Here is a 26,549-nt window from a genome sequence, read left to right as displayed (position 1 = left end):
AGTTTAAAGGTAAAAAAGCTGAATCTAAAGCTAAAGTACAGAAAAATGTGATAGCCTCAGTTATATTGAACGTCCAACAATGTAATGTACAGCTCTGCCCAAAGGTTTTCCTCAAATACATTTTTGTTCCTGTTTCCAAACAGACAAGACTGTAAAGAGGTTTCGTGGCTATTCTCTAGATTTACTGAAGGTTTTTTTTTTTGTTTATCTTTGCACTTTTGTTGCATTTCATTTTTTGTGGCGTTCTTGCAGTTGACAATGAAAACATACTGTATAGTGCAGCTTTCACTTACAAATTAGGAAAATGGAGGAAAAATGAAACAGTTTAGAGGAAAAAACTATTTCCACTAAATGAGCAGTACAACCTTGCTAGGTTAAGGACAAAAAATGTGATTTAAATCACCAACATCACACCTAGATTCATTTCTAAGAGTTTCCATAACATAAGTGTGACTAAAACCATTTTTCAATTTACACTATTTTTACATTGATCGGAGTCTAGGATCTTTAAATACTAATCAAGTCAGAAATGTTTCCAGTAAATGATAAAATCATTACTCTGCATTGTGCATCTATGAGTTATGTTAATGAATCCTGGTGAGCAATACCATCCGGCATTTTTTTGGCAAATCTGCTCAGATGAAGTTGAGCCACACAATAGTTGAATAGCTTGAACTTATTTTAATCTAATCGATTAATTCCAGTTTATGACATAAAGCACCTGACGCTTCTCTCAAACTCAAATCCAGTTTAGTTTGTTCCACTTAACTCTAAAAGATGTGACTAAGGCAAGAAAAAAAAATCTATAGGATTTACCAGAAATGTCAAATACTGTGGAGGCTGATTTATCTGAATGTCATGCGTTTGAAACAAATTCAGCAAAAACATGATACAGCATGTGCAAAACACATAATCTTTTAGTAGATATTCTACAATTTGCCATGTTTCCAGCTTAAATTCTCCTGCTTTTTGATCCAAAAATGTCATTTGACTTTGTGGGAAATTGTGTTATCTTTGGTTTTTTTCAGATTTGACTAAACGAGTCACAACTTACTGTATGGTGTCTTTTTCAATGGCTGCCGGTAAAAGAGTGCCAAACATACTGCTTAAAATTGGTTCTTGAAAAGTTGTCAGCTATGTGTCAATACAACACTTGCTTATCACCTGAATTTAGGAGGCTTTTTATACTTGACCCATTCATGGGTGAGACGTAATGATGTCAATAAAAAAATTGTAATACTCGCCTAAAGCTGAAACATACCAAATAAAAAGTTTAAACCTTCATAAAGTCTAAAGAATTATTGAACTGGATCCGATTAAAAGATTAAAAGAGAGTCCAGATGTTTGTACTCCAAAAGCAATCACATTTTTTCTTTGAGATTTATGTTTGGTATTCTTTTATGTCATGCACTTATCATTCAGTCTTTTGTAACATTTGACAGCTGGTGATAAATCCTGGCCCATATCCAGCCCAGTGCCAACCGAGTCGGAAACTCAAATAAGCAACGTTACTCTGATTAGCAAACACAACACACAAGAGCTACCAGGTCACGCTGCCAAATCCCCTCAATGTTAAAATGATCTCTCCAAATCTCCGTAATTGTTAGGCCAATTTCTAAAGCTTACATAAAACGCTGAAAGTAGAGAGCTAACATCATTTAACGGCCAAAAATATTGTGAGTCAGTCAAAGTTGAGCCAGGAAGGGTTAAATCCAGTGATGGTGTCTAGCTGGCAGAGAGGATACATGGACAGAGTCTGGCACTGTGTTCGCCCTCACAGCCAGCTCTGTCCCGCCACTACACACATATATGGGACTGCTCTAAAAAAAAAAAAAGGTAACCAGAGTGCAGGAAGTGAAGCAGGGAGAAGTGACATAAGGCGGGAAAGCCGGAACAATGAGAAGACGAGGTGGCTCTGTTGGTAATTCAGAGTAACCGGTGATGTTTGAAGAGACAACCGGAGGAGGAAATTCCCTGGTGGTGTTTGGTAGAGAATGAAGCAAACTGTTTTAAAAACTTTAGGCGTAAAATAATTTCTCTGCTGGGTTCTCTTTCAGCACCTGTCATCACAACAGTGGGAGGTAGCTCATCCTGGCTGTTTTAGCACACAGAGAATCCGTCAGTAAGTAAGTGTGTGCCAAGAATTTTTCTTTTTCTCAAGCTTGCATTTTTAGGTGTCTATTTGCCCCCCCCCCCACCTTGCATGTCTGCTCATGTACAGACAGCAAAATCCAAAATCCTCCACACACACCACGAGTGAGTTCAGAAGCTTCACCACAGGCGCCTGCTGTGTCTTCCCCCCGTTACCACAATGCTGCATCCCAAGAGAGATGCAAAACTCGAATACACAGGCGCATTATTCCTGGATTTCCTCCATGTCTGCCCACTTCAATCCATACGCTAACAGGCCCAGGGGTGGCAGACTTTTCTTATTTAGAGCCTCATCCTGTCTCTGGCTTAAACATTAATGCACAGAGACAGACAAGATGATAAAGACTGAATCACATGCAGAAATAGGTTATGTTTAGATAATGGATGTGTGTGGTGATGATAATGAGGAAGCAGAGTCACGCAGGGGGTCGTGACTCACTGGGGGGTCTGGCTGTTTTTGTGTGTGTGTCACTAAAAAGACACATGTGTCAAACAGTTGGAGAAGGATGAAGTGAATACAAAACGTGTGATGATCAAGGAGTTGGGTACTGTACCTTGCTCCACGTTCTCTACAGTACCATACTGAGCAAGAAGGCCATCCAAAACCTGAGGGGAGAGAGCAGAGTTCAGGTTAGAGGCATAAATACACAGAGCGGGACAGAGCAGAGTTTATAGCACTCAATTTTTAAACGACAATGTCCAAAAGAAAATGGTAGAGTAAATTCTTAAAGATATTACAATGGTTCCCACTAATTAGAGCACAGCAACCTGGGTTATAATAAAGTTTTGTTGATGAAGTAGACATCAAATACTTCAGCTTTGCATCTTAAAGTGTATTAGGAATCTGTAAAACACACTTGATGATAATTAAACAATAAAAAAGCAAAGTTACTTTTAAAAAAATGTCTGAATTTTGTCACGCAAATTAGAAAAAAAGTAAAGAATAAAGCTAGTAATTTGCAGAAAATGCATGAGCTTTTATTTTTGTCATCATTGGGTTAATTCCAGAAGATACAGTAGTTGTGCATTAAGGTATGCTACTAAATAGTAAATAATAATCCAGATTGAATTTTTCAGGTCGGTTGCCTGAGTGATTCCTGCCTTTCTTCAGACATCACCTCATGTTTTCTCATAGACCCATTTTCACAAGACACAAAAACATCAGTATAATGATTATCATAATTTCGATCCATAAGCAGAATAATTTCTAACTTTTTATGAAGCAAATTCTAACCAAATCCAGACCCGAGACATAACTTTTAACATAACCCTCTTTTAAATAAATCCTGTCTCATCTATGAAGGATGACTGTACTGCTTCTACTTGTGTAGAAATTCTATGTAAGCTTTTATGTAATTAACTGTAAGGACTCTTATATTTAAGTTGGAAACAGACTTGCACGATGACAAAAAATGTTTTATAGTTCATTATAAAACATGTTTTAAACTGCAGCTCTAAGTTAACACTGTGAGAAGTCGTTGAGGTCCATCACAGATGTTGCTATGATATTGTTTCAACAGCAACAGAAGTGAAATTATTCACAGAATAATGCATCATTCTGACATTTTATATCTCGGTATGTTTGTTCACCTTGAGTTGAGTTGCCTGAACTCTTTACTAAATAATGAATGGAGATCATTTCTTCAAGCAAGTAAAAGCAGGAACGGAAAGTGTATAGTTCATTTTTAATTAGCAAAATTTCATTGAAGGGGGGGAGAAAATTAAAGTTTCCCTCCACTGGAAGGACAAATACATTATTGATGTAGAGAAACTTTAGCGAGTATGTTGTAAGGCCCTTAGAAGCACTCTTCCTGATTTTCCCTCATTAGTTTCCCTCGATATTGGAGTTGTGAACCCTCTGGAAAGTTGTTTTCATGTAATTTACATATGAATGCTTTTTCTACACTAAGGTATTTTTCTGTTGTTACTGATTTTTTATAATTAACGCAATCATTTAATCAGTACTAACAGCATGTTGATTTACTCTGCTGTTCAAAGTTAAACATGCACCCATTTTCTAATCAAAAAATGAAAAATAATTTTAAAAAAAACACCAGTGTGTGAAACTTGGTTCAGCTACCCAATTTTTGACCAATTTTGCAAACATCGTTTGGGGAAATTAGTCTATAACTTTTTATAAAATGCTAATTGACTTTAAAAACTTGAATGCTTTCCACAGGAACTATACCTTTCACCATACAGATATGCAGTGCAGTCGTGTTCTAATGAGGTAGGTCGTTACAGTCCTGCTCTCATGTGTGTATCCCCAAATAGCATTTAGACATATTTCTGTTTGGCGTTTAACTTTTGCATAAGATTGTTTTCCTTTGCTTTAAAAAGACTGGACTTAAGTTTGGGTCAGACGTCTTTTGTCAAATTAAGGATGCACTGAACGTTCAGCAGGTTAATAAAACTTGTGGATTCTTAGATTGATAGGCTGATTTGGTGAGTGGAACTTTAGATTTTCAAAACTGTATTTGTTGTGAATAGAATGACTTATAGATGGTAGTTGTCATTTATTTGTTTATCACACTGTAAAATATTTAAAATGAAACCAGACAGAGAAAGTGAAAGAGTAAAAGTCTATAAAAAAGAAACATGGCCCCTGTTATGTATTTTGCATAAATATTGAGCTGGAAGGTGTATAATTTACAGTGAGTCCATTACTTTTTGTACTTTTTGTAATAATTATTTATTTTTCCACCAATTATGACTATTATATACTTAAATACAGTGGGGAGAACAAGTATTTGATACACTGTTGATTTTTCAGGTTTTCCCACTTGCAAAGCATGTAGAAGACTGTAATTTTTATCATAGCTACTCTTCAACTGTGAGTGATGGTATCTAAAACAAAAATCCAGAAAAATACAATGTATGATTTTTAAATAATTAATTTCCATTTTATTGTGTGAAATAAGTATTTGATCATCTATCAACCAGTAAGAATGTTGGCTCTCACAGACATGTTAGTTCTTCTTTAAGAAGCCCTCCTGTTCTCCACTCATTACCTGTATTAATTGCACCTGTTTGAACTTGTTACCTGTATAAAAGACACCTGTCCACACACTCAATCAATCAGACTCCAGCATCTCCACAATGCCCAAGACCAGAGAGCTGTGTAAGGACATCAGGGATAAAATTGTAGACCTGCACAAGGCTGGGATGGGCTACAGGACAATAGGCAAGCAGCTTGGTGAGAAGGCAACAACAGTTGGTGCAATTATTAGAAAATGGAAGAAATACAAAATAACAGAAAATCTCCCTCGGTCTGGGGCGCCATGCAAGATCTCACCTCGTGGAGCATCATTGATCTTGAGGAAGGTGAGGAATGAGCCCAGAACTACACGGCAGGACCTGGTCAATGACCTGAATAGAGCTGGGACCACAGTCTCAAAGAAAACAATCAGTAACACTCTACGCCGTCAAGGATTAAAATCCTGCAGTGCACGCAAGGTGCCCTTCCTCAAGCCAACGCATGTCAAAGCCCGTCTGATGTTTGCAAATGACCATCTGAATGATCCAGAGGAGGAATGGGAGAAGGTCATGTGGTCTGATGAGACAAAAATAGAACTTTTTGGTTTAAACTCCACTCGTCATGTTTGGAGGAAGAAGAATGATGAGTACAACCCCAAGAACACCATCCCAACCGTGAAGCATGGCGGTGGAAGCATCATTCTTTGGGGATGCTTTTCTGCAAAGGGGACAGGACGACTGCACCATATTGTGGGAAGGATGGATGGGGCCATGTATCGTGAGATTTTGGCCAACAACCTCCTTCCCTCAGTAAGAGCACTGAAGATGGGTCGTGGCTGGGTCTTCCAGCATGATAACGACCCAAAACACACAGCCAGGGCAACTAAAGAGTGGCTCCGTAGGAAACATCTTAAGGTCCTGGAGTGGCCTAGCCAGTCTCCAGACCTGAATCCAATAGAAAATCTTTGGAGGGAGCTTAAAGTCCGTGTGGCCCAGCGACAGCCCCGAAACCTGAAGGCTCTGGAGGAGATCTGTATGGAGGAGTGGGCCAAAATCCCTGCTGCAGTGTGTGCAAACCTGGTCAAGAACTACAGGAAACGTCTGATCTCTGTAATTGCAAACAAAGGTTTCTGTACCAAATATTAAGTTTCGTTTTTCTGGTGTATCAAATACTTATTTCACACAATAAAATGGAAATTAATTATTTAAAAATCATACATTGTATTTTTCTGGATTTTTGTTTTAGATTCCATCACTCACAGTTGAAGAGTAGCTATGATAAAAATTACAGTCTTCTACATGCTTTGCAAGTGGGAAAACCTGAAAAATCAACAGTGTATCAAATACTTGTTCTCCCCACTGTAAGTACAAGTATATAAGTATGGGATGCATGCATATTGTAGACAATTCAAATTTTTTTTATTGTTTTTAATTATTTTAGAAAATTCTCAAACATGTTGTACCCTCTTAAAATGTGTTTTAAATTAAGTGCTTGCAGAAAAAGAAACAAAGGTTCATGTTTTTTTTTTGGGGGGGGGGGGGGGGGGGGGGGGTTTAGGTGTTCGGAGTTTTTATTTTTTTATTTTTCAGATGAATACCTTTGTCTACATATCTGAAGAATTTTAATTTTGCTTTTCCAGCAACAGATAAAACTCTGCATACCAGCGCAGTTTTGGAGAATATCTGTGCTTTTAATTGTCAGTTTTACAATGATTACAGACAAACACAAAATTCAACCAGAAAATAGAAATACATGTATATTGGTCAAAGTTAGAATAAACAGGCCAGAGATTATAAAAGACGATTAACGTAACTGTCGGGAAAGAAAACACAACAACCAGGTTAGCTGTAGTTTAACTCTTCAAACAGTGTTGAGGTGCTTTATGTAGAAATGTACCAGAAAAGGTATATTCAGGTTTAAAAAAATGAAAAGGGAAAAGAAATTCTTAAAACGGTCCATCACATTCAGTATAGTGCCAGATGAGATGCCAGAATGGGGACAAAATGACTGCCGTTCTCTCCAGATAAATGGACAACAACGCAGTGATGCAACAGATCCTGTGCGCTGCTGACAAGCAAACGGAAAGAAATCTAATATTCTATTTCCTGGCTTAATAAAAGCATAGCCAATAAATAATCAGCTAATACCAAGTTGAAATAGCCTCAATGGTTTGTAAAGAGCAGAAGAACAGTATTCTGATCAATAACTTAGGCTTGTTTTTGTCTCATATTTCTGCTTTAGTCTACATATTAATATAGCAATACACAAATTTCATTGATAAAATTATCTGTGTGAGCATTTCTGTTTAAAATGCATTTAAACACTGTCTAAATGCACCTTTGTCTACATAAGCTAAAATTTGGCTACATTTATTCCAAAAGTTAAAGTTTTTCTATGTGCTTTTAGAAGGTTATCAAAAGTCAAAATGTAGACTTCTTTTGTCCATGACTGAAGTCAGATAAGAGTATAAATTAGCTACACATTCACATGGTAGTGTGCTCAGACAATATGCAAGTTGGGGGCTTTTTGTGCATCTTGTCATTTCTTCCAAGTTTTCTTTTTTTTTTTTTTGCAAACAACCAAAAATTGAACAATCATTTCTCATCTTGCCTTGGAGATATTATGTCAGCATTGAGTCATCTCTGAGCAACTGAGTTGCAGATATGCCGCGGCTAGATGACAGAGTGTACATCTGGTCGGAAATTAAGATTTCTGCTTTGGAACTGACAGTTTTATTTTTATGAAAACAAAATGAAATTTATGTTTCCAGCTGTTGTTTCTTTGGTTCCAATACAGAGAACAGTTCAAACAGATGTAAATAAGCCATTATGTTTGCCTCTATTTTCACAATTTTCAGCTCTCATCAATCAAATCATACAATTCTTTAAGTGAACATTTCTGCCATAATGAAAAAGCTAGATGAAATCCATTCATCCTGGATTAAATGAAGATGTGAATTTTTCCATAAGTCACAGACTTTTGTGCCTTTTTTATGACTTTCTAAGCTGAGATGACTTGTAGTCCAAATGGTTTAAATATTGTTCTTATACAGGTCTAAATTAGGCCCACATGTAGACCTAACACTGATTTATGTTGAAATGTATTTAGAAATCAGTTATTGCTTTGAAGGTTTGTAAGTCAAGATGTTATATTATTTTAGCAGCAGTGGGATTATGTTATGATTTTCTGTTATGTTCAAAAATACCAATAAAATGTCAATAAAATTACTTTTTGGACAAAATGCAGTAAAAATGGGGATAAATTAAATAATTGATCAAAAATAACCAATGAAAATAAAAGTTTGGTTTGATTCTACCAGCTTAGTGGAGTTTTAGGAAAGTCTTGCATCATGTCATGATCTACTAAACACAAAAAAATCACTTAAATTCTTAAAAATACTTTTTCAATTCATTAAAATGTTTTGAGTTTCTCTGTAGATAATGCAGAGATATGAACACAGAGACCTTGGACCCCCACAGGGACACAGATGTTGACACAACGACACAGTGTCATCGCCACGGTAACAAACACTGACCGAAACGCGTGCTCACAAACACTTCAGCCCAAACTACAAAGGCCGGTGACTCATTGTCAGGAAACTGGTTTATTTGCCGCCTGTTGCTGTTCGACTGGGCATCACCGTCTCTCTCACACACACACACACACACACACACACACACACACACAAACAGAGATAGAAAACAACTGACCTCCCACTGCAGATGAGGGGGAATGTTCCGGATCTGGATCTTCCGACTCCTGCAGAGATGAGAGACACAGATGGAGTGGATTTAAAGGACCTGAACCACAAACTCAAATACATTTACAGTCATCTGTTTACAGTAAAACCAGCTGTCACTCTATTTATAGTTTATTTGTAAACAGGTTTATCGTAACAGCAACTGAGGAGGAAAGCTTTAGATTCACAATCAGACATTATTTCATACTAGAAGTACACATTATTCACCAATGGGAAGAAGACCAATGTTCAATATCGTCAGTCAAGACCTGATCCAGACATGCTGAGGGAAACAGTGTGGCTACGGTTAGCCATTTCTGATAATATCATCCGAAGGCCATGAGGAAACTTAATTATTAGACATCTTCGTTCATTAATTAATGAATGAATTTCTAATAAATTTTAATAAAGAGCAAGAGTATCTCCAGAAAGTTTTGTAGAGTGGCAAGAAGGGGACAAATGATAATCTTAGAGTGGGACAACAAAAAACAACAAAAAACAAAATATCAGGAGTTTTATCAGTTGTGTTTATTCTCCATAAGATTTGTTTAAACAAGACAATAGTCCATAAACTAATTTCTTCAAGTAAAAATCAGTTTGTTATAACATGCTTTTTTTAGTCCCTGTAAAATTGTGTCGATGGTTTTAAACTATCTCCAACTTATTTAGGTAAATATGAAATCCTTTATTCATTGGAGGGAGGGCTTAAGGTGAATGAAAGAAGCACTATTATTGACTTTTCTTTATTATTATTATTATTATTATTATTATTATTATTATTATTATTATTATTATTATTATTTATGTATAACATAGTTATTTATATTTAAAAGTAACATTAATTTAAGCAAATAAATTATCAGATCACATTATTGTATTATATATTTAGATAAATAATTACTGTTCTGCTAAATTGTGAAGTAAATAATAAAGCAAAAAATATTATTTCTCATAATAACTATTATTAATATAATAACTATTAATAACAATAATAATAATAACAATAATCATCATCATCATTATCCTAGGTAACAATATATTAATAGACGCTGCAACTGATTCAAGGTTGTTATTTTCTCTGTATTTCAGTCATTAAAAAATATTTATATAAATCAATCTGACAGGTGTGCTAGCCAAAATATTGGGGGTGGTTATTATCATTGCTTTAAAAAGTAAATGAAATGATCATGATTACTTTCAGACAAAATTGGAATATATTTTAGATTTAAAATTCTATTGATATTTTTATACAACATTTCAAGCCAAAAGATCAAGCTTAGATAATTTCTCACTACTACAACCATTAAATATTAATAATAAAAACAGATCCATTTGTTTTGGCCAATGTAGATACATGAGTTTAATAATAATCTATATTCTCATCACACTCAGAATGATTAGAAAAGACACGAGAGGGACAAAATTCAGTCACGGTTTAGAGTAAAATGAAGGGTTTGCATCCTCGGTGACCTAATCAGAACTGGTTTTGGTTTTGAATTAATCATCAAGAATATGAAATACAAAATCCAACCTCAGACATAAACGAGTCAACAGAAATGTAATTTATTTCCTTCAGTTTAGTTGATTCAAACAGCAAAGATGCTTAAACCTGAGTTCCAAATCTGATGAGCTCTAAATCTTTAACAACTTAATCAGAATATTTAGGAGCCAGATCCCACTCTGCTCATTTTAGGTTCCAGGGTTTCCACGTTGTCTCTCTGCCTTCAGCGAGTCTTTCAGCTCAAAAAGCAAGGTCACACAAACCACCCGTGCCCACAAGCTGTTAACAACACTATTAAAGTGAGAGAGTGCGGTGCAGCACTGCCCTGACCGAGGAGCTAAGTTACTCTGAAAAGACATTTTTAAAAAGCATATCAAGCATTTACCTCAAGAGTATAACTGGAGGAGAGACAGTAATGAATGAAATGGAGGAATTTTTACCAGAGAGGGGCAACAAATGCATGCACAGACACAGACGCAAATTTCGTATTTTCTCAAAAAGCAAAAGCGCAAAAAAAACCCCTTGGCTCAGGATTTGTCTTCTTGCAGCGAGTGAACAGAATCCTGTTGGCAGTTGGACAGAAAGGCATGTCTCTTAGTAATTGTGTCGCTCAAGGGCAGAAACAGAAGGAGCAAACTCTTTAGACATCCATCCAAACTTTCAGTAAAACAACAGAGCATATTGTATAAAAGTCAAACTTTATAAAATACAACAAACATAATTTTAAACTAGCTTACATAACATAAAGTATAACCTTACAGACGAATACAGTCATAGATCAACCTTTTAAATCTTATGATTATCACTGTCCTCTAATTTTGAGGCTTTTAATAATTTCTTTGAACTGTATGTTTTTCCCAGGGTGGAACACAGGAATTGGACACATACATTTTAATCTCTTTTAAATTTTCCCTAATCCACATAAAAGCTTAATTGCACATACACGTTCAAAGCTATGCATAGCCGCCACTAATATTTGGTTCAAAAGCAAAAGACACCTGGACCACCCGCTACGTTTCCTTCCAAGTTTCTGTCAGATTTACTCATACAGATTTAAATATATTTAAGTTTTATGTCATTTAATTTAGCGAGGAGTTCAACCACAAGTTGGAAAAGTCTCTTGAAGTCATTTTTAAATTACAGGTGTAATAATAAATTATCTGTATGTACATGTCATTCAAAGGTCACAATGATGAAAGGATGGCTTGAAGAGTTACATCTATGGACACTGTACCAACTGTCAAGCATGGTGGTAGTAAGATCATGCTGTGGGACTGTTTCACTGCCAGTGCAGGTGCTTTCAACAGAAAGCATGCAAAAAGTTAGAAGGTAGAGTAACTTCAGATTTATTAGCTAGACAGAAACTATTAGCCAGTTTTCCCGAACACAAATCAAAACCAATTTTAAAACAGTTAAAAAAGGTGAAAATTAAGCTTCTTAAGTGGTTTTGCTAAAGCTCAGACCTCAACACTTTTTGAAAATTTGGGGAATCTGTTTTAAAAGTCAAGTTCATTTACATTACACTTTTAGAAAAGTTTAATCGTTTTTCTGATCAGGGCACATCAAACACATCCGTTACCGAGTCATAATAACAACAACTCTCAGACACATGGCCACTATAATGTCGGCCATGCTTACTGCACTAATCACACTGAACACTAAAAAAGAAAGAAAAGTAAGATTAAAATGACAGTTTTGACTGTTTTCGTATGTTTTGAAATATTTTAAATCAATTTTTCTCTCACATAGTGGCTTGACGTCGGATCAGATTGGTATCAGCAGGTCAAATTTAACAAAAACTGGTCGGAAATTGTCCACAAACTTCCAATTAGGTATTTTGAATTAGATTTGAATAAAAGAAAATCCACCACACATTAAAATTTTTGCACCTAATTCTTGGTTTTGAAAATGACTGATTCTATAAATTATATAATCTTTCAACCCTTGAAAATAAAACCCTCCATCAAATCATTAAAACCCAAAAATATTACCTTCGTGCCTTGGTAAGCTTGGTAAGCCTGGGTAAACTTTTCCCTGGAACAGGAAGTTAATCTGGCTGTGCACTGACTATTGCAAACCTGAATATTGCAACAGTGATGTCGGTCAAGTGTGTGTTTTATTCAGAGATAAACAGCGACAAAAACAAAAACAAGAAAACCAAAACAAACAAGCCAACATTTCCCAGAGGATCGCATCACACTGCGGCCTGCAGGCTTTCTGTCACTGATGGAGGTTTAAAGCAAGAGGCTTGATGAAAGAGCTCTTTTGGCAGCCGATATCCAAACACGGGCAAAACACATCACCTATTCCGACGTAGTAAACAACCACATGGCAAGCAAAAAGCGGCCAATTGCTAAAAAGTGTTTATGGCCCAGTTGAAACCTCTGAACAGCCCAAGGGCTGGCATCCCTGAGCTGCCTCCGATGGAAACTAAAAGCTCCTTTCATTCAGCGTTGTCTGTGTGAATATCCTGCGATATCCAAGGCCCAGTCCTCTATTGTGTTTCTGCCAAATAATTATGCCGCCTGTAATCTTGATGCAGAACAAGACAACGCGATGCCACACACTGCAGCATCCTTTGCAACTTTTTCTATCCTCTTTTGTGGGATTTAAAATGACATTTTTCTCCATAAAACCAAATTACTCTGGCATCTTTAGCTGTGCTTACTTCAAATAGTGACCTTGCTTCTTTTTTTTTTTTAAGATTGACTTGCCTGTCACTCTCACATGCAGGCGAAAGCTCTCTGAAGCGGCATGTTGTGGAAAATATTACAGCACCTCCTAACAATCCTTTAATGTCTCATTTTCAGCATATTTGTGGCCACCGGCTGACCAGAGGTCCACCGCCTTCTGTCTTTCCATGTGTCTCCGGCGTAGGGAGCGGCTCACACTACATGCCATCCTGCCACATCTGCTGTTCACTCCCTGCAGTCTTCAGGGTCCTCTGCAGACATCAGCTGTTTGTGCTGAACTCATATGAGCTGCTTCATAACCAAGGAGGAATCAGGTGTCTGCTATAACACCCAGTTTGTTTGGATTCAAGCATGAATTCTCTTGACTTCTTTAGAAAAATCTGAAATGTAGCTGTGGCAGAAGATACAGGCTCAGGTTGATGTTATTTAAGGTTTGTTGAAGCTGCCTGCAGCTGGTTTAAAACAGTCTGCCAAGAAGAAAAAAAAAGAAAAAAAAAGAAAAAATTTCTTGATTGTGGCTTCAAATATCTGAGGGTGGTCATTTTTATTTGAAAAGCTAATATTTACTGTATCCACACCTGAAAATAGCCAGAAATTGGGCCGTTGAAGGAATTTTAAAAGGACAGTTTTGATTTTTAGGTATGTGATGTCGACAACAAGTAGTCTAACCCGCTATTTTGAGATTCAGATATAAAGAGAGAGCTCTTGAGCTTGATGCTGTGTTTGAGACTTATATTCTTGAAAAATAAAATGAGATTTTCTGCGAGTTATAGACCTATTATATTGAAGGACTTGGCTAATAAAGAAATCCATTGAACTTGTCAACAGCATTCAGTTACAAAACCATTGAAGAAGCACTCAACATTTTAAAATAAAATATTAAGGACATTGTTGGACGTTTCATTTGAATTAACCTAAAATTTGAAAATAAAGTAGGAAGAAAATACATATTTGAACATAAACTTGTCAAAACCAAGGACATTTCATGCAAGTACACCAGTATAGCTATGATATTCCTTAATAATCAATCAATCAATCAAATTTTATTTGTATAGCACATTTCAGCAGCAAGGCATTTCAAAGTGCTTTACATCATAACAAACACAGAATCACAATGCAATATAGAATCAATCATTAAGTCACGTTACATCAATAAATTTGTAATTGATTACATTTCAAATACAATTCTAAACAGGTGGGTTTTCAGTTGAGATTTAAAAGAAGTCAGTGTTTCAGCTGTTTTACAGTTTTCTGGAAGTTTGTTCCAAATTCGTGGTGCATAGATGCTGAAAGCTGCTTCTCCTCGTTTGGTTCTGGTTCTGGGGATGCAGAGCAGACCAGAACCGGAAGACCAGAGAGGTCTGGAAGGTTGATACAATAAAAGCAGATCTTTAATGTATTGTGGTGCTAAGCCGTTCAGTGATTTCTAAACTAACAACAGTATTTTAAAGTCTATTCTTTGAGCTACAGGGAGCCAGTGGAGGGACTTTAGAACTGGTGTTATGTGCTCTATCTTCCTGGTTTTAGTGAGAACGCGAGCAGCAGCATTCTGGATCAGCTGCAGCTGTTTGATTAATTTGTTGGACAGACCTGTGAAGACGCTGTTGCAATAATCAATACGACTGAAGATGAACGCATGGATGAGTTTCTCTAGATCTGGCTGAGACATTAGTCCTTTAATCCTGGAAATGTTCTTCAGGTGATAGAAGGCCGACTTTAATAACATGCATATAACATACCACTTACTCCAGAGGAACAGAAGCCGCACCCCCTACATGCACTGTGCATTCATCCATCACATGATTAGATGATTTGTAGAAGCCTGGACTGCTGGAACCACATTTTGTGTCCCAGAGCACAAGTATGTTGTAGCAACACAACTGAGCAAAGGGACAAAAGATGTGGTTAGTTTCTATATTGTGTAAATATATTAGATATGGTACTGGAAGTAGCTCCTGGCTGTCTGCCTACAAAAACACAAAATGTTTATTTTTATGTTTGTGTGTGTTACAATGGTGAACATGATTCTAGTTCACAAGTGTCAAACTCAGGTTCTCAAAGGCCGGTGTCCTGACGTTTTTAGATGTGTAATGAAATGGCTTAATTACCTCCTCCTTGTGTAGATCAGTTCTCCAGAGCCTTGCTAATGACCTAATTATTTTATTCAGGTGTGGTGCAGCAGATGCACATCTAAACGTTGCAGGACACCGGCCCCTGAGGACTGGAGTTTGACACCCCTGTTCTAGTTTATTCCAGTAATTTCTCATTCATACTCATCAAACCCAAAAATTTCCCATTTGGACTATTTCTAAATTTCCACATCCTAACTTTCCATTAAAAGATTTCTATAAAGGTAAACATTCATTGTAAATTTTCCAGTCCTTTGTGTGCAAGTGTAATCTGCAAGTATTTTTCAGAAGGGGGGAAAGGTTGCGTATTCAGAGACAAGATTCAAACAGTTTGTAAAGTCTACGAGACGACGCAATGTGATAACAGTTAGTTAATGACAATAATATCTGTCATTAACTAATGACGCTAATATCTGCTCCACAGCTTCTTATCGGCATGAATTTAAAGTGAGTATTAGAGTCCGGTGTACATTTGATTGTCCAGTTGGAAATCTGATATACTGAGATTACTCAAACCTAAGCTGGATACATCTACTGTACACTGAACAGGAACTTCTTAAAACCACAGTTTAGGTTTGATGAAAGCTTTATTCTAAGTATGAAAATACTAGAACAGCCATATTTGGGAGAACAAGAACAAATACTGCAATATATGGCCTGATTAAGCACAGACACCAGTTGTTTTAAACTGATTAAAATCTTTAAAACACTTTTTGTGGTTGGTAAAAAGTTTTACTCAATTTGTGAAAACAAAATCTGTGATATTTGTTTGTTTGTTTTTAAATGCCAATAAAAATATTTCTGTACCCACCAATGTAGACTTATATATAATAATTTAATAAAGATGGTAAAAGGTTGTTTCATTTACAGCAGGTAAGATATTCTATCTTTCTAATATTTCATTAGAACTTTTAAAAAAAAATAATGAACTATCCTTTTAATCCCTTAGCAGGCAGACAGAGGAGAAAGTACAAAGATATTTGGCTTTTATCAGTACAACCTACAGATGGTTCTCACAAAATTACCCAACCTTTCATTTTCTTCTGCTGCAAAGACAGGAAACCCAGACCTCACACTTCAATTCCTTCTAGAGGACTCAAAGTTTCTCCCAGGCCAAATGGGACATATGGTCCATCAATGAGTTCAAAATTGTTGGGTGTCCTCTCAGTAGGACAAAACCTCCAAAGAGACATGATCTACCCGAACCACCTTAGATGACTCCGTCACATGGAGAGGAGCACCGTCTTCTCTCCGGTATCTCTAAGGCTGACCCCAGCCGTCTTGTAGCTCATTTTAGTCACTTGCATGAAGGATGCTGTCCTTTCTGTCATGATCCAGACTTCATCACTCTAGCCAAGAAGCAAAACATTGACAAACTAGTAAAGCGATTGTTTGCCAGGAGTCTTGATTACAAAATTATCTGACAATAACTTCATTTCAAGAGTATTTTTCACTTTCATGGTGATATTAGATGGGCTAGACTCTACATGCCTGCCTCCTAAACATGTATTGTCTCAAAAGTGTAAGGAATCCTGTCTTGATTATGTCTTCTTAGTTTAGTTGTGTGAATCATCATCAAGTCGGCCTTTGTGTGGGAAACCTCGTCTTTCCCTCTCCTTTTGTCAGGTCTTCTATTCACATTGTCCATCTTGTTCCTTTAGCTCCTCTCCCGTTTCACCAGCCTTGTTATTCCCATGGATTTGTGTTCGGATTTCATCTGAATTAAGTTTCTGGGTACGTTTTTATTCCGTTTGACACACCCACTCCCTTTCTCTCTCTTTCTACAATGTCTTAAAGAAAGTCTGACTGCTCTTTAACCTATGACGACCTTAAAAAGAAAAAACAGGATTAAGCCCAATTGATTGATCATTTGGCGTCACTAAAGTAAACCTCTGTTCTCGCTTGTACTAAAATGATGGATTTCCACCAATCATGAGTCACACCAGCATCTTGACAGAACTCATTAATTCACAATCAAAGCATTTGAAATGTTATTTGATCTAAAGAAGGTAAAGTAAATTTAGCCAATGTACTTAAGTCACTGAAACCTACAATGCAAATGGAAGTAAAGCCTAAAAGAACTGCTATGATTATATTAGTATGCCAACAAAAGATGTGATAGTTTACATCACGATTATTGTTTAAAAATGCATTTTACATTTGGACTGCACATAAAAGCCACTGAAACCAAAACATTATACTGATAATAAAACAGTTTGTGTATAAAGGCAAATGAAAATGGACTGAAGAAGGAAAATGTGTTATTCTTTTCTTCTTTTATATATATATATATAAAGAGCCTCTTTTCTGTGTAAAGAAAATTATAATTTGCAACCAAATTTAAGAATAAGAAAGCACTCAGAATTTAGCCATAAAGCATAACAAAAATAAACAAATAGAAAAAAATAGAGATTGTAGCAAATTGCTACTCTGGGAGACCATTTGATTCCCACAAGAGTTACAGGACCATTTTCACCAAAGGATTTATTTTTGCCAGGCTCCAACATACCAAAGTCAGACCTGATCCAGCCTCCTGTTCTAGCAGCTTTTAGAAACTCCTGTTTACTGACCTTTGACCTACCCCTGTTTCTGTGCTGCTCTTGTTTGGTTTTGGCTAAACTTTACACATCATGGTGTGATGTTTGGTCTTTTCCAGTGTGACTTACCAAACAATTAATACTGACGTTCAGATTTAAATTAATAGAGTTTGAGTGATGATGAGTTGAAAGTCTTATATTTGGTGGAGGTTCTACTGCCTGTAAAGGCTTTCTTTATCCTTCCAAGTGGATGCAGTATTGTGGATTTTTACTTTAAGGGCCTTTCTGTATCAGTTTCTTCTGTCTTAAGGCATACTTCCCAGTCTGTTTGCTTCTCCCACTGACTGTGTCATTAATTTCATCATCTATTGCTGCCCAAACACCCAGTCCCTCTGTAGATAATTGTTTGGTGCCCAGATTTCTTTTTTCATTCCCTCTAATTGCTCAAGCTTGCCATAAAATTGTCTCTGTGCAGGTAATACCAAGTACATAACAGCTAAAGCAGCCCACATGTGAAACCACAAATAGAGAAATCCCAAGACAACAGCAACAAAAAAAACCCAACCCTGGTTTAAATGAAAATTCCTGGTCAGGGGGATTGTTGTGCTACAGTTGACCTCCAGAAATTATAAATATGATCAGCTGCACAACAAGGCACAGATAAAATTATGAAGAAAGGTTTTAAATGCAGTGTTGCACACAAAATATATCGCAATGGATGAAAAATCTTGGTCTTTAAAAACAATCAATGGCAAATAAAGAGCTGATGCAAAAGTGTTGCTATGTAAAAATAATAAACAGAATTCAACCAGACTGATTTGATTTTTTGTAGCTTTACATTTAATCAAATGCAACGCGGGTGACTGTGCTGCTGATTTGACTTTCTGATCATTCTCAAATGATTCACCAAACTCAAATTGGCTTCAATGCTGCCTACAAGTTCCAGGTTGGAACAGGCATAAATTGGAATAATTGTTAAAAAATGATTAATTATTTTACACATGTTTATTTAAAATGTTTGTTTTGATGTTCTAATGCAGTGAAACCATGTTTTTTTTTGTGTTTGTTTTTTATACACATTGCCACCTTACTGTGCGAATGTCATACGTGATATGCTTCTTACAGTCTCCTGTCATTAAAAACTCCCTGTTACACAACAATACAGTGTCGGAGGTTGCTGCCGAAGAAAGCAATTAAAGTTTCTCCGATGCGCTCATCATTAAACCTAACGAGGCCTTTAGCAGCACTGTTTGCCCCTGCTCTTGTGTCTGGACGTCAGAGACGCCTCGTAAGGCATGCCAGCCTGCACGCAGCAGGGGAGCCTCTCTGTGGCTGACTGAAAGGCCTTCCCAAATGGCCTTTCAGTCAAGCTCTTTCAGAGTAAAAACTCCACAAACATTTCATCCCCGCAGCCGGAAAGCTCCTGCCTAATTCACTTGAGTGATAAAGCCTGTTTTCCTCCATTTACCTGTCATTTCTTCTCTCCTGCCTCCATTTGGCTGTCAACACTCGGATGTGTTGTTTTTCGCTGCGATCAACTCAAATTACAAAAGACTAACCATTGTTTCACACACACAGAAAAGCAAATTTTCTGCTTAATGCTTAAGGAGAGTAAATTTGAATAAAATAAGATTTTCTTTTTTTTTCATCTGAAATGTGGACTGGCCGTTGACGCAACTTTACCGCAACTTCTCACCAGTCCCAGAAAAAAATAAAATAAAATAAACTGAACTGAGTGGAATGTGATCTGTCCACCATAAGTGATATTATACAGATAAATTATAACTGAACACAACTGCAGTCATAAATCATCGGGGGGGATGTGATTACGCACCTATTTCATGATCGTATTACCAATGCCGTCTGCACACAGAGTAAGCAACACTAATTTCTCTGCTCCTTTTATAACTGTAGTGTAGTCCTAAGTACAGCATAATGTGATCATCTTAATGACCAGCTGCATTTACACCTACTACTGCATGTATGTGAGCTAATGTCTCTCGCATGTCTTTCGTGTGGCTCAATCTGTCAAAGCAAGTGTAACGTAGTACACGATACGACTCAGGTAGCTCCGGGGAAATAAGGCGGTGGTCCTTTTACGCCGACAACAGAATCGTCTAATCTCAATTAACCCAATTTCTGGTTTGGCCCTTAAGCTCTTAAGCGTATAAACTCTCTGAAATCTCAAAGAGGCAGCAACAAGTCAACAATATTTAGGAGGAGAACCCTTCATTCCAGAGGATATCCTGCATATCCTAGTCTCAGTCTCTGGTGGCTCTCCCACTGTGAACTCCTTCTCCTCCCCGGATTAAGACTGAGGACAGTCCATTTCCGGGCAGCACTCTTAAGTGCTTCTCTGAGACCTGGGCAGTTGTTGTGGAGCAGAGATAAAAGGATTTGTATGAGGGAAGTGCTTAAATGTCCTTCAGCTCCTGAGATGTGTTGCAGCACAACGAGAAACAAAATTCTGATGCAGCGAGTAACAAATAACAAACACAGTGTAGAAATCTCTTTCGATTCTGCGCATGGCTGTCAACATTTTTATCTTGACATATAGAAGCTGAGCTTTTTTCTACTTTCCGGAAGTAGAAAAAAAAAACACTGCACTGCTTTTGCTGACGAACTGTAGATTGTTGCTGCTTTATTCTCACTTAATTTCCAAAAGTAATTTCCATACGAACTTTGGAAAATGAGGTGTTTTGCTTTCTCTAAAGAAGAAACAAGATCTGGGTCAAAAGTGAGACTTTTTTTTTTAGCATCAAAACACCTTCATTCCTATGAATTAATTTCTTTCCTCTCTTTGAAATAGTCAGATATTTTGAATCCAAATAATCCACAAAGCTCTGTGCAAACCTTTCTGAGAGAGGGGGGGCATTTCATTAAAGTTAAATCTTTAAATAGCTAGTAATACTCGTACGTTCATTCTCAACTTACTTAATCACTTTGCTTCACGCTGTTACAGTATTATAAAGCCCTTCTAATACTGGAGTTACTGATAAGATATTTTTTGATTCTATTAGAGAATATATTTCAATATAATCATTCAATTTGCTAATTAATTATCATTCTTGTGATTCTGAGAATATGAATGACTAATTGCTACAGTACATGACCCATAGTTTTGATGTATTATCATCTCTACATTGTCTAGGGCAGGGGTGGGCTTCAGGCCTCAAGGGCCGATGTCCTGCAACTTTTAAATGTTTAACACACCTGAGTCAAATAATGAGGTCATTAGCAGGACTCTGGAGAAGTTGACTGCACTTAGGAGGTGATTCAGCTATTTGATTGAAATATGTTGGACCAGGGAGACATTTAAGAGCTGCAGGACACTGGCCCTGCAGCTCTGGTCTAGGGCCTAGGGATTAGTTGTATAGGCTGGTTTGAGCTGGTATTTAATTCAAACTGAATGAAAACATTGTTCAAAAAATATCATGCTATCACAGCAAATCAAAATAGTACAAATTGTTTACAGTATCCTACAATGGCCCTCAAAAATGTCCACAACCTTGTTAAATTGCCAGATTGCTTTGAATAAAATACAGTATAATTGTATGTGTATAATTTTATATAAATCCCATACAACTGCACTGAAAAACAAACAAATCAAATAAAGGTGTGCAAGCTTTGACAAATACTTTGCTGCTTCATTCGAGCAGTCAGTCTTCTTCTGATCACATCTCCCATCGGTGCAGCTATCCTGATTGAATTTTCCTGACTTTTGCTCGTTTAAATCTTTTGGCAAAAGCCATTATTTGCTAAGCACAGTAGTTCCAAAGGAACAGCAAGATCTCATTGTGTAAATGTAAATGTCAAAGGTGTACAACTTTCCACAAGTCTATTTATAAATCATAGCTCAATGAAGACAGTCATACTTGGACAAAGTATGGGACAAAAGTGACAGTAAAAATGAGAAATTAATCAAAAATTATATTAAAAAAAGACAAGATGATGTGTTGTTCAACGATTGTGAAATGGCCTACTGAGTGCTACCAAAACATGGACGTCTCTGTCTCTCTTCAAGACATTTTTGAAGTCCCAGCATCTCCTACCCTAGCAGCGACGCTTTGTGTCCCTCCTCCCTCTGCTGCACTGTCACCCCGTCAACTCTGACAGAACCCTACAGTGGTCTTCCTTCAAAGCTGCTTATTGTCAGCTTTCACATTAATAACATACAACCTGTTCGCTTAAGATTATCAGTGGATGGGGAGCTGGGGTCCGTTTCAGAAAGCATGTTTTGTGCCTGAACACGGAGCTCTGCTTTTGGTGAGACTTGGATTTTTCTGTTTATTTATTTGTCTGCTTTAGACTTTGTCTAATTAACAATAAATGTTATAGATAGCATTAACAGCTGTAATAATGTAAAACAGAATTTTGCTATTCTATTTTGGAAAATAATAAATTTAGTTTAAAATAAATATTTAATATTGTGACTAAAAGACTTAAAATTCAAGCCACGTTGCTATGCAAAGTTTTATGTTGGTTAGGAAATTAAGAATTCCTTTTTGATGGCAAAAAATTACTTTTGACAATATATAATAACATCTATTTACATTGAAGCCTACATTTAGCTTTTCCATGAAAAATATTAGTGATACCTTCCCCAGCATTTCCTACCCTGAATAAATATTATTTGTCCTTCCAGCTGTTAATGTGACATGAAAAAAAAACAAAAAAAAAACATCCTCACGAGGCCATTGGAAAACACACAGTGAATCTGCTCTCCTTCCCTAACCACATCTTACACATTTCACACTCTTCGCTGCAGAGTGAACAAAGCTGCTGCTCCGTGGCGTTGCTAAACGTTTTATCTCAGCGTGTAGCTCTGAGGTGCCTGTTTCTGTTTCACTCCCAGACCTCAGTGGGCGAGGGCTCATCAGGATTCAGTAGGTTCACCTGCCCGTCTCTTACTTCACTCGATAGTGTGCGGTGTGGCTGCTCAGCAGGGAAGCGCATGCTTCTCTAATGTGAGCCGCAGCCTTCCTGTTGACATATGTCTCCTCTTGCTATCCTCACTTGCTCAGCTGGCTAATAAAAAAAATGTAAATACAGAAATGCGAAGCAGTGTTTTTTTTGTTTTTGGTTGTTTTTTTTATGCTACTTGACCTAGAGCGATGATTTAAGTCTGATATAGTGCATTGGAGTTTAGAGAACAATATTTTATATTTTCTGAATAGATTTAAGCAGTTAATGCTCTAGTACAGAACTGCAGATATTAGCTATTTTATTTTTCATGACAAAAACTTGCATGTTTATACTGCATAAGGATGATTTTTTTTGTCAAAAAAATTAGAGCCTTTTAGATTTAATTTACATTTCAGTTTTATGAGAATCTCACCATATAACTTTGAGTAAAACTACCACTGCCTTACAGTAAAATGGTATTTACACAAAAATGCATAACCAAAATGGCCTAAAAGCTTTTATTTAAAGGGAAATTCAAAGATAAATACCAGCACTGCTAAAATAAGATGAAATACAGCAAGAGAAACTCCAGTCACTCCAGAAGCTTGGACTTCTGGATCCAGTATCTTATAAAAATTACTGTAAACCACAGGAATGGTGTGGGCCTAGGCCTTATTTTTAACTAGATTTGCAGTGAAAGTGATAGTAGTATATATATATATATATATATATATATATATATATATATATATATATATATATATATATATATATATATAAAACATATATATGTCCAATCATTTTAACTTCCTTATAAAATTGCTCAGTTATAAGAAAAGGTTATATCATCTATATATTATCTTGAAAGAAAGGTCCAAAGTCAATATTCTCTTCTTAATTATTATCTTAAAATAACTAGTAAATCACTCAAATGCAGGCTACTATAAAATCTAGAAATCACATAATTAGAATTAGTAACATTGTGTATTTTAACTATTTTGGGGAATTAAAATATTAAAATTTAAAAGTAATTACAAATATATTTGAGTGTAGAAACTAAATAAATAATTTATATGTATAGTTTATAGATTCTAATATAATTTTATTTCATTTAAAAATTGTAATTATATCTAAATGTTTTTACTACTAATAAAAAAATATCTTGACAAGTCAAATTTGCTCGTATTTAGTCCCTCTTATGAGTTCATTTACATTTTTTCCAGTCATTCTCTTAGTGTTAGATACACATACATCACTTAATGAATATATTTGTCGTATTGCTGAATGGTTTCATCCACAATAAGAAGCAATTCTGACACATCATGTGTCTTTGATCCATGTTTGATGTCTTCAAATCCAAATCTTCTGCCATCTTTACTTGCTCAGACTTTTTAAAACAGCACAACTCCAGTTCAGTCTTTAAAGTGTGCATCAGTCAGCAGGAGACTTCAAATAAGGCACAAATATGTTGCTCAAGGCTCATTTAGAGCAACAATCAAAGGGTAAATGCGACTACTTACACTAACTCCCAATCATTTTTCAAAAACACAATTAAAATTCCAACACAGCAAATCATTTTCATTTCTAAATCATGTTGCATCTTGCTCACAAGTTTTGCATGGAGAAAAACAGCCATGCAGGCCTATTCATGAGTGAGGTATGAAGAGTTCCTCCGTTGCTACTGGAATCACCTAGCAGTGTTTCCCGGAGTCAAAGCAACACCGTCCTGCATGTTTAAGAAGATTCCCCGCTTTTACTCATCTGACGCTCTTTCGTGAGTAACTAACTGACTTTTGCTGAGCTTGACAATGAGCCGTTGAGGTGTTTCACACCTTTGAATCAAGCATGTTTGAGCAACAGGCATGTAAAACGTGCAGGACGGCGTGTCCCAGGAACCACGGCTGGGCAACGATGTCCTACGACACAAAGCCAAAGAAAACACACATGGAGAAGTGATTCAAATGGACATGCAGTGTCATGTCATGTCCCATTCTGTGGACATCAAATGCCCGCCGGATCCTCCGCTCCACTCTGAGTCCCTTCCACAAAGCACGCAGTCAGCAAAGCCACTGACAGAACCACAGAGCCACAGCGCCAGCCTACAGGGACACAGCCCAAAACACACAACCTAACTTATAGCCAGCCGCCTGCTGCCTTCTCAGACCCACTGGCTGTCTCACACACCTCAGTGCTCGGAGTTATTGACAGGTGGACACCATGTCATGCTGCTGCGGCGTGGTGAGGACCCGCTGTTGGTTGCTCCTCATGGCTGCTTCTGCTTTATGCCGAGCCGTGCGGCTTGCTCCTCAGGTCTCATCCTTTAATCTGCCAGCCATGAGGTATTACACTGGAGCTGGAGAGCTGAGCCCATAGGTGCACTTCCCAGTGGGGTCAACTTACAGCATGCACACACACCAATCAACAAGCCCTCGAACTGTTTGCCCGCCCGCTCTGTTGTACTCTGCTCTGCCTGTGTGTCGTCTCTCATCGTCCCTCTCTCTGCCCGCCTCACTTCTTCCTCCTGCTCCCCCTGGAGTCAGCCGGCTTTACTTGTTCGCCCCTGCACACACACGCACACACGCCAACTCACACACCACATCTCCTCTGATTTCTCCCCTCCCCCTTTCTGCAGGGCAGCTACTCTTACAGAGTGAAAATTTGCTCTGTAACCAGTTGGAGATGAGTGTATGTTCAGTGTATGAGAAACTGAAGCGAAATTTTAAAAAAAGAAAAAAAAAAAACTTGTCTGTGAGTTGGAGCCGCTGTGACAGAGAAGCCCTGACTGTCCAAACACCGGCATGTAGTTTTGTTCTAAAGAAAGACCGTTATGCAATCCGGTTTCACTTTCGTTTTGAATAATTTTTGGAAAAATGTGTTTTATTTATTTTTTATTTTTTTGCTTTTTAACTGAATCACATCTGCAATCACATGAAAGATAAAGAGGTACGTGCAAATAACATATAAATACCTTTATTTAAACATAAAAACTAAATACTCTTTAAAGGTTTAGAATTAAGTTGAAATAATTTCAGCATAGTGTATTTATAAAAGGTTAAAAGTCCTCTCAGCACACTTTAAGCAAAAGCGACAGGCACAGTTTAAATCCAGTTACACACAATCCAATTCAGGTAATTCCAGTAATCTCAGTTCAGTATAGGATGGTTCAAATATAAATTGCATCTATTATTGAAATCTAATTTGCAAATCAACTAAGAATAAAAACAGATGCAATCATTAAATATTTGTGCTAAAGTCCCATCCTATCATTTTGTACTAATACCCAGGATAAATATGTTTATAAATGTCTTATATTGTAGTACTACAGCAAATATCTAGAAAAATTTTACATTTAGTATTTGAAAAATATCATGGAATAAAATATGAGTTTTTACAAAATTACAACTGCAATCCTTCTAATAACTTAAATTAATTTTGATACAATGAGTTTAATAGGAAATTTTTCAATTAGATTTTGTTTTTTCAAAATTAAAAGCATAATAGGGGGTATAGATGCAAAATATTTTTACATCCTAAAAGTTGGCCAGACTGCTGATTAACTATTAATCTCTGACCCACAACTTACTGTATTATAGAAACCAATTTTTTTAGCCACCCGTTAAAATAGGAAGGACAAGAAAAATCCCTTCGGGCAAATGTCTGTTGGTCTGAATGTCAGTTTGAGGAAAAGTGCTGCTAATGTAAACTTGCTTTTATTTTTTTGGTATGTAACAGTTCAAACTGAAAATGTTCAGGATGAACCTTCCAGTTTGGCAGGCATGTGTACCTAACCAATAAAACATTATTTAAAATGTGTGCATTTAGGTGGTTTATGCACAATACTTTTTGATTACTTTTGCAACTTTGTGATTTTTGAGCCAAATACAATCGATAGAGAAACAAATTGAACTTGGTTTGGC

General features: G+C 36.7%; 1 protein-coding gene across 2 annotated transcripts in view; it reads right to left on the bottom strand.

Moving 5' to 3' along the window:
* Nucleotides 1-26,549, bottom strand: part of igf2bp2a (insulin-like growth factor 2 mRNA binding protein 2a) — a 77,858-nt gene that overhangs the window by 29,279 nt on the left and 22,030 nt on the right. For both annotated transcript variants that reach the window (XM_032566835.1, XM_032566836.1), the window contains exons 3-4: nt 8,839-8,887; nt 2,706-2,757 (exon numbers count right to left, since the gene is read on the bottom strand). In XM_032566835.1, coding sequence (XP_032422726.1) covers nt 2,706-2,757; nt 8,839-8,887 — 101 coding nt within the window. The remainder of the gene's footprint in view (nt 1-2,705; nt 2,758-8,838; nt 8,888-26,549) is intronic.

The sequence above is a fragment of the Xiphophorus hellerii genome, chromosome 7 (genome assembly GCF_003331165.1).
Source record: "Xiphophorus hellerii strain 12219 chromosome 7, Xiphophorus_hellerii-4.1, whole genome shotgun sequence".
Classification (NCBI taxonomy): Eukaryota; Metazoa; Chordata; class Actinopteri; order Cyprinodontiformes; family Poeciliidae; genus Xiphophorus; species Xiphophorus hellerii.
Note: the sequence above shows the minus strand (reverse complement) of the source record. Positions and strands in the feature narration are given on the sequence as shown.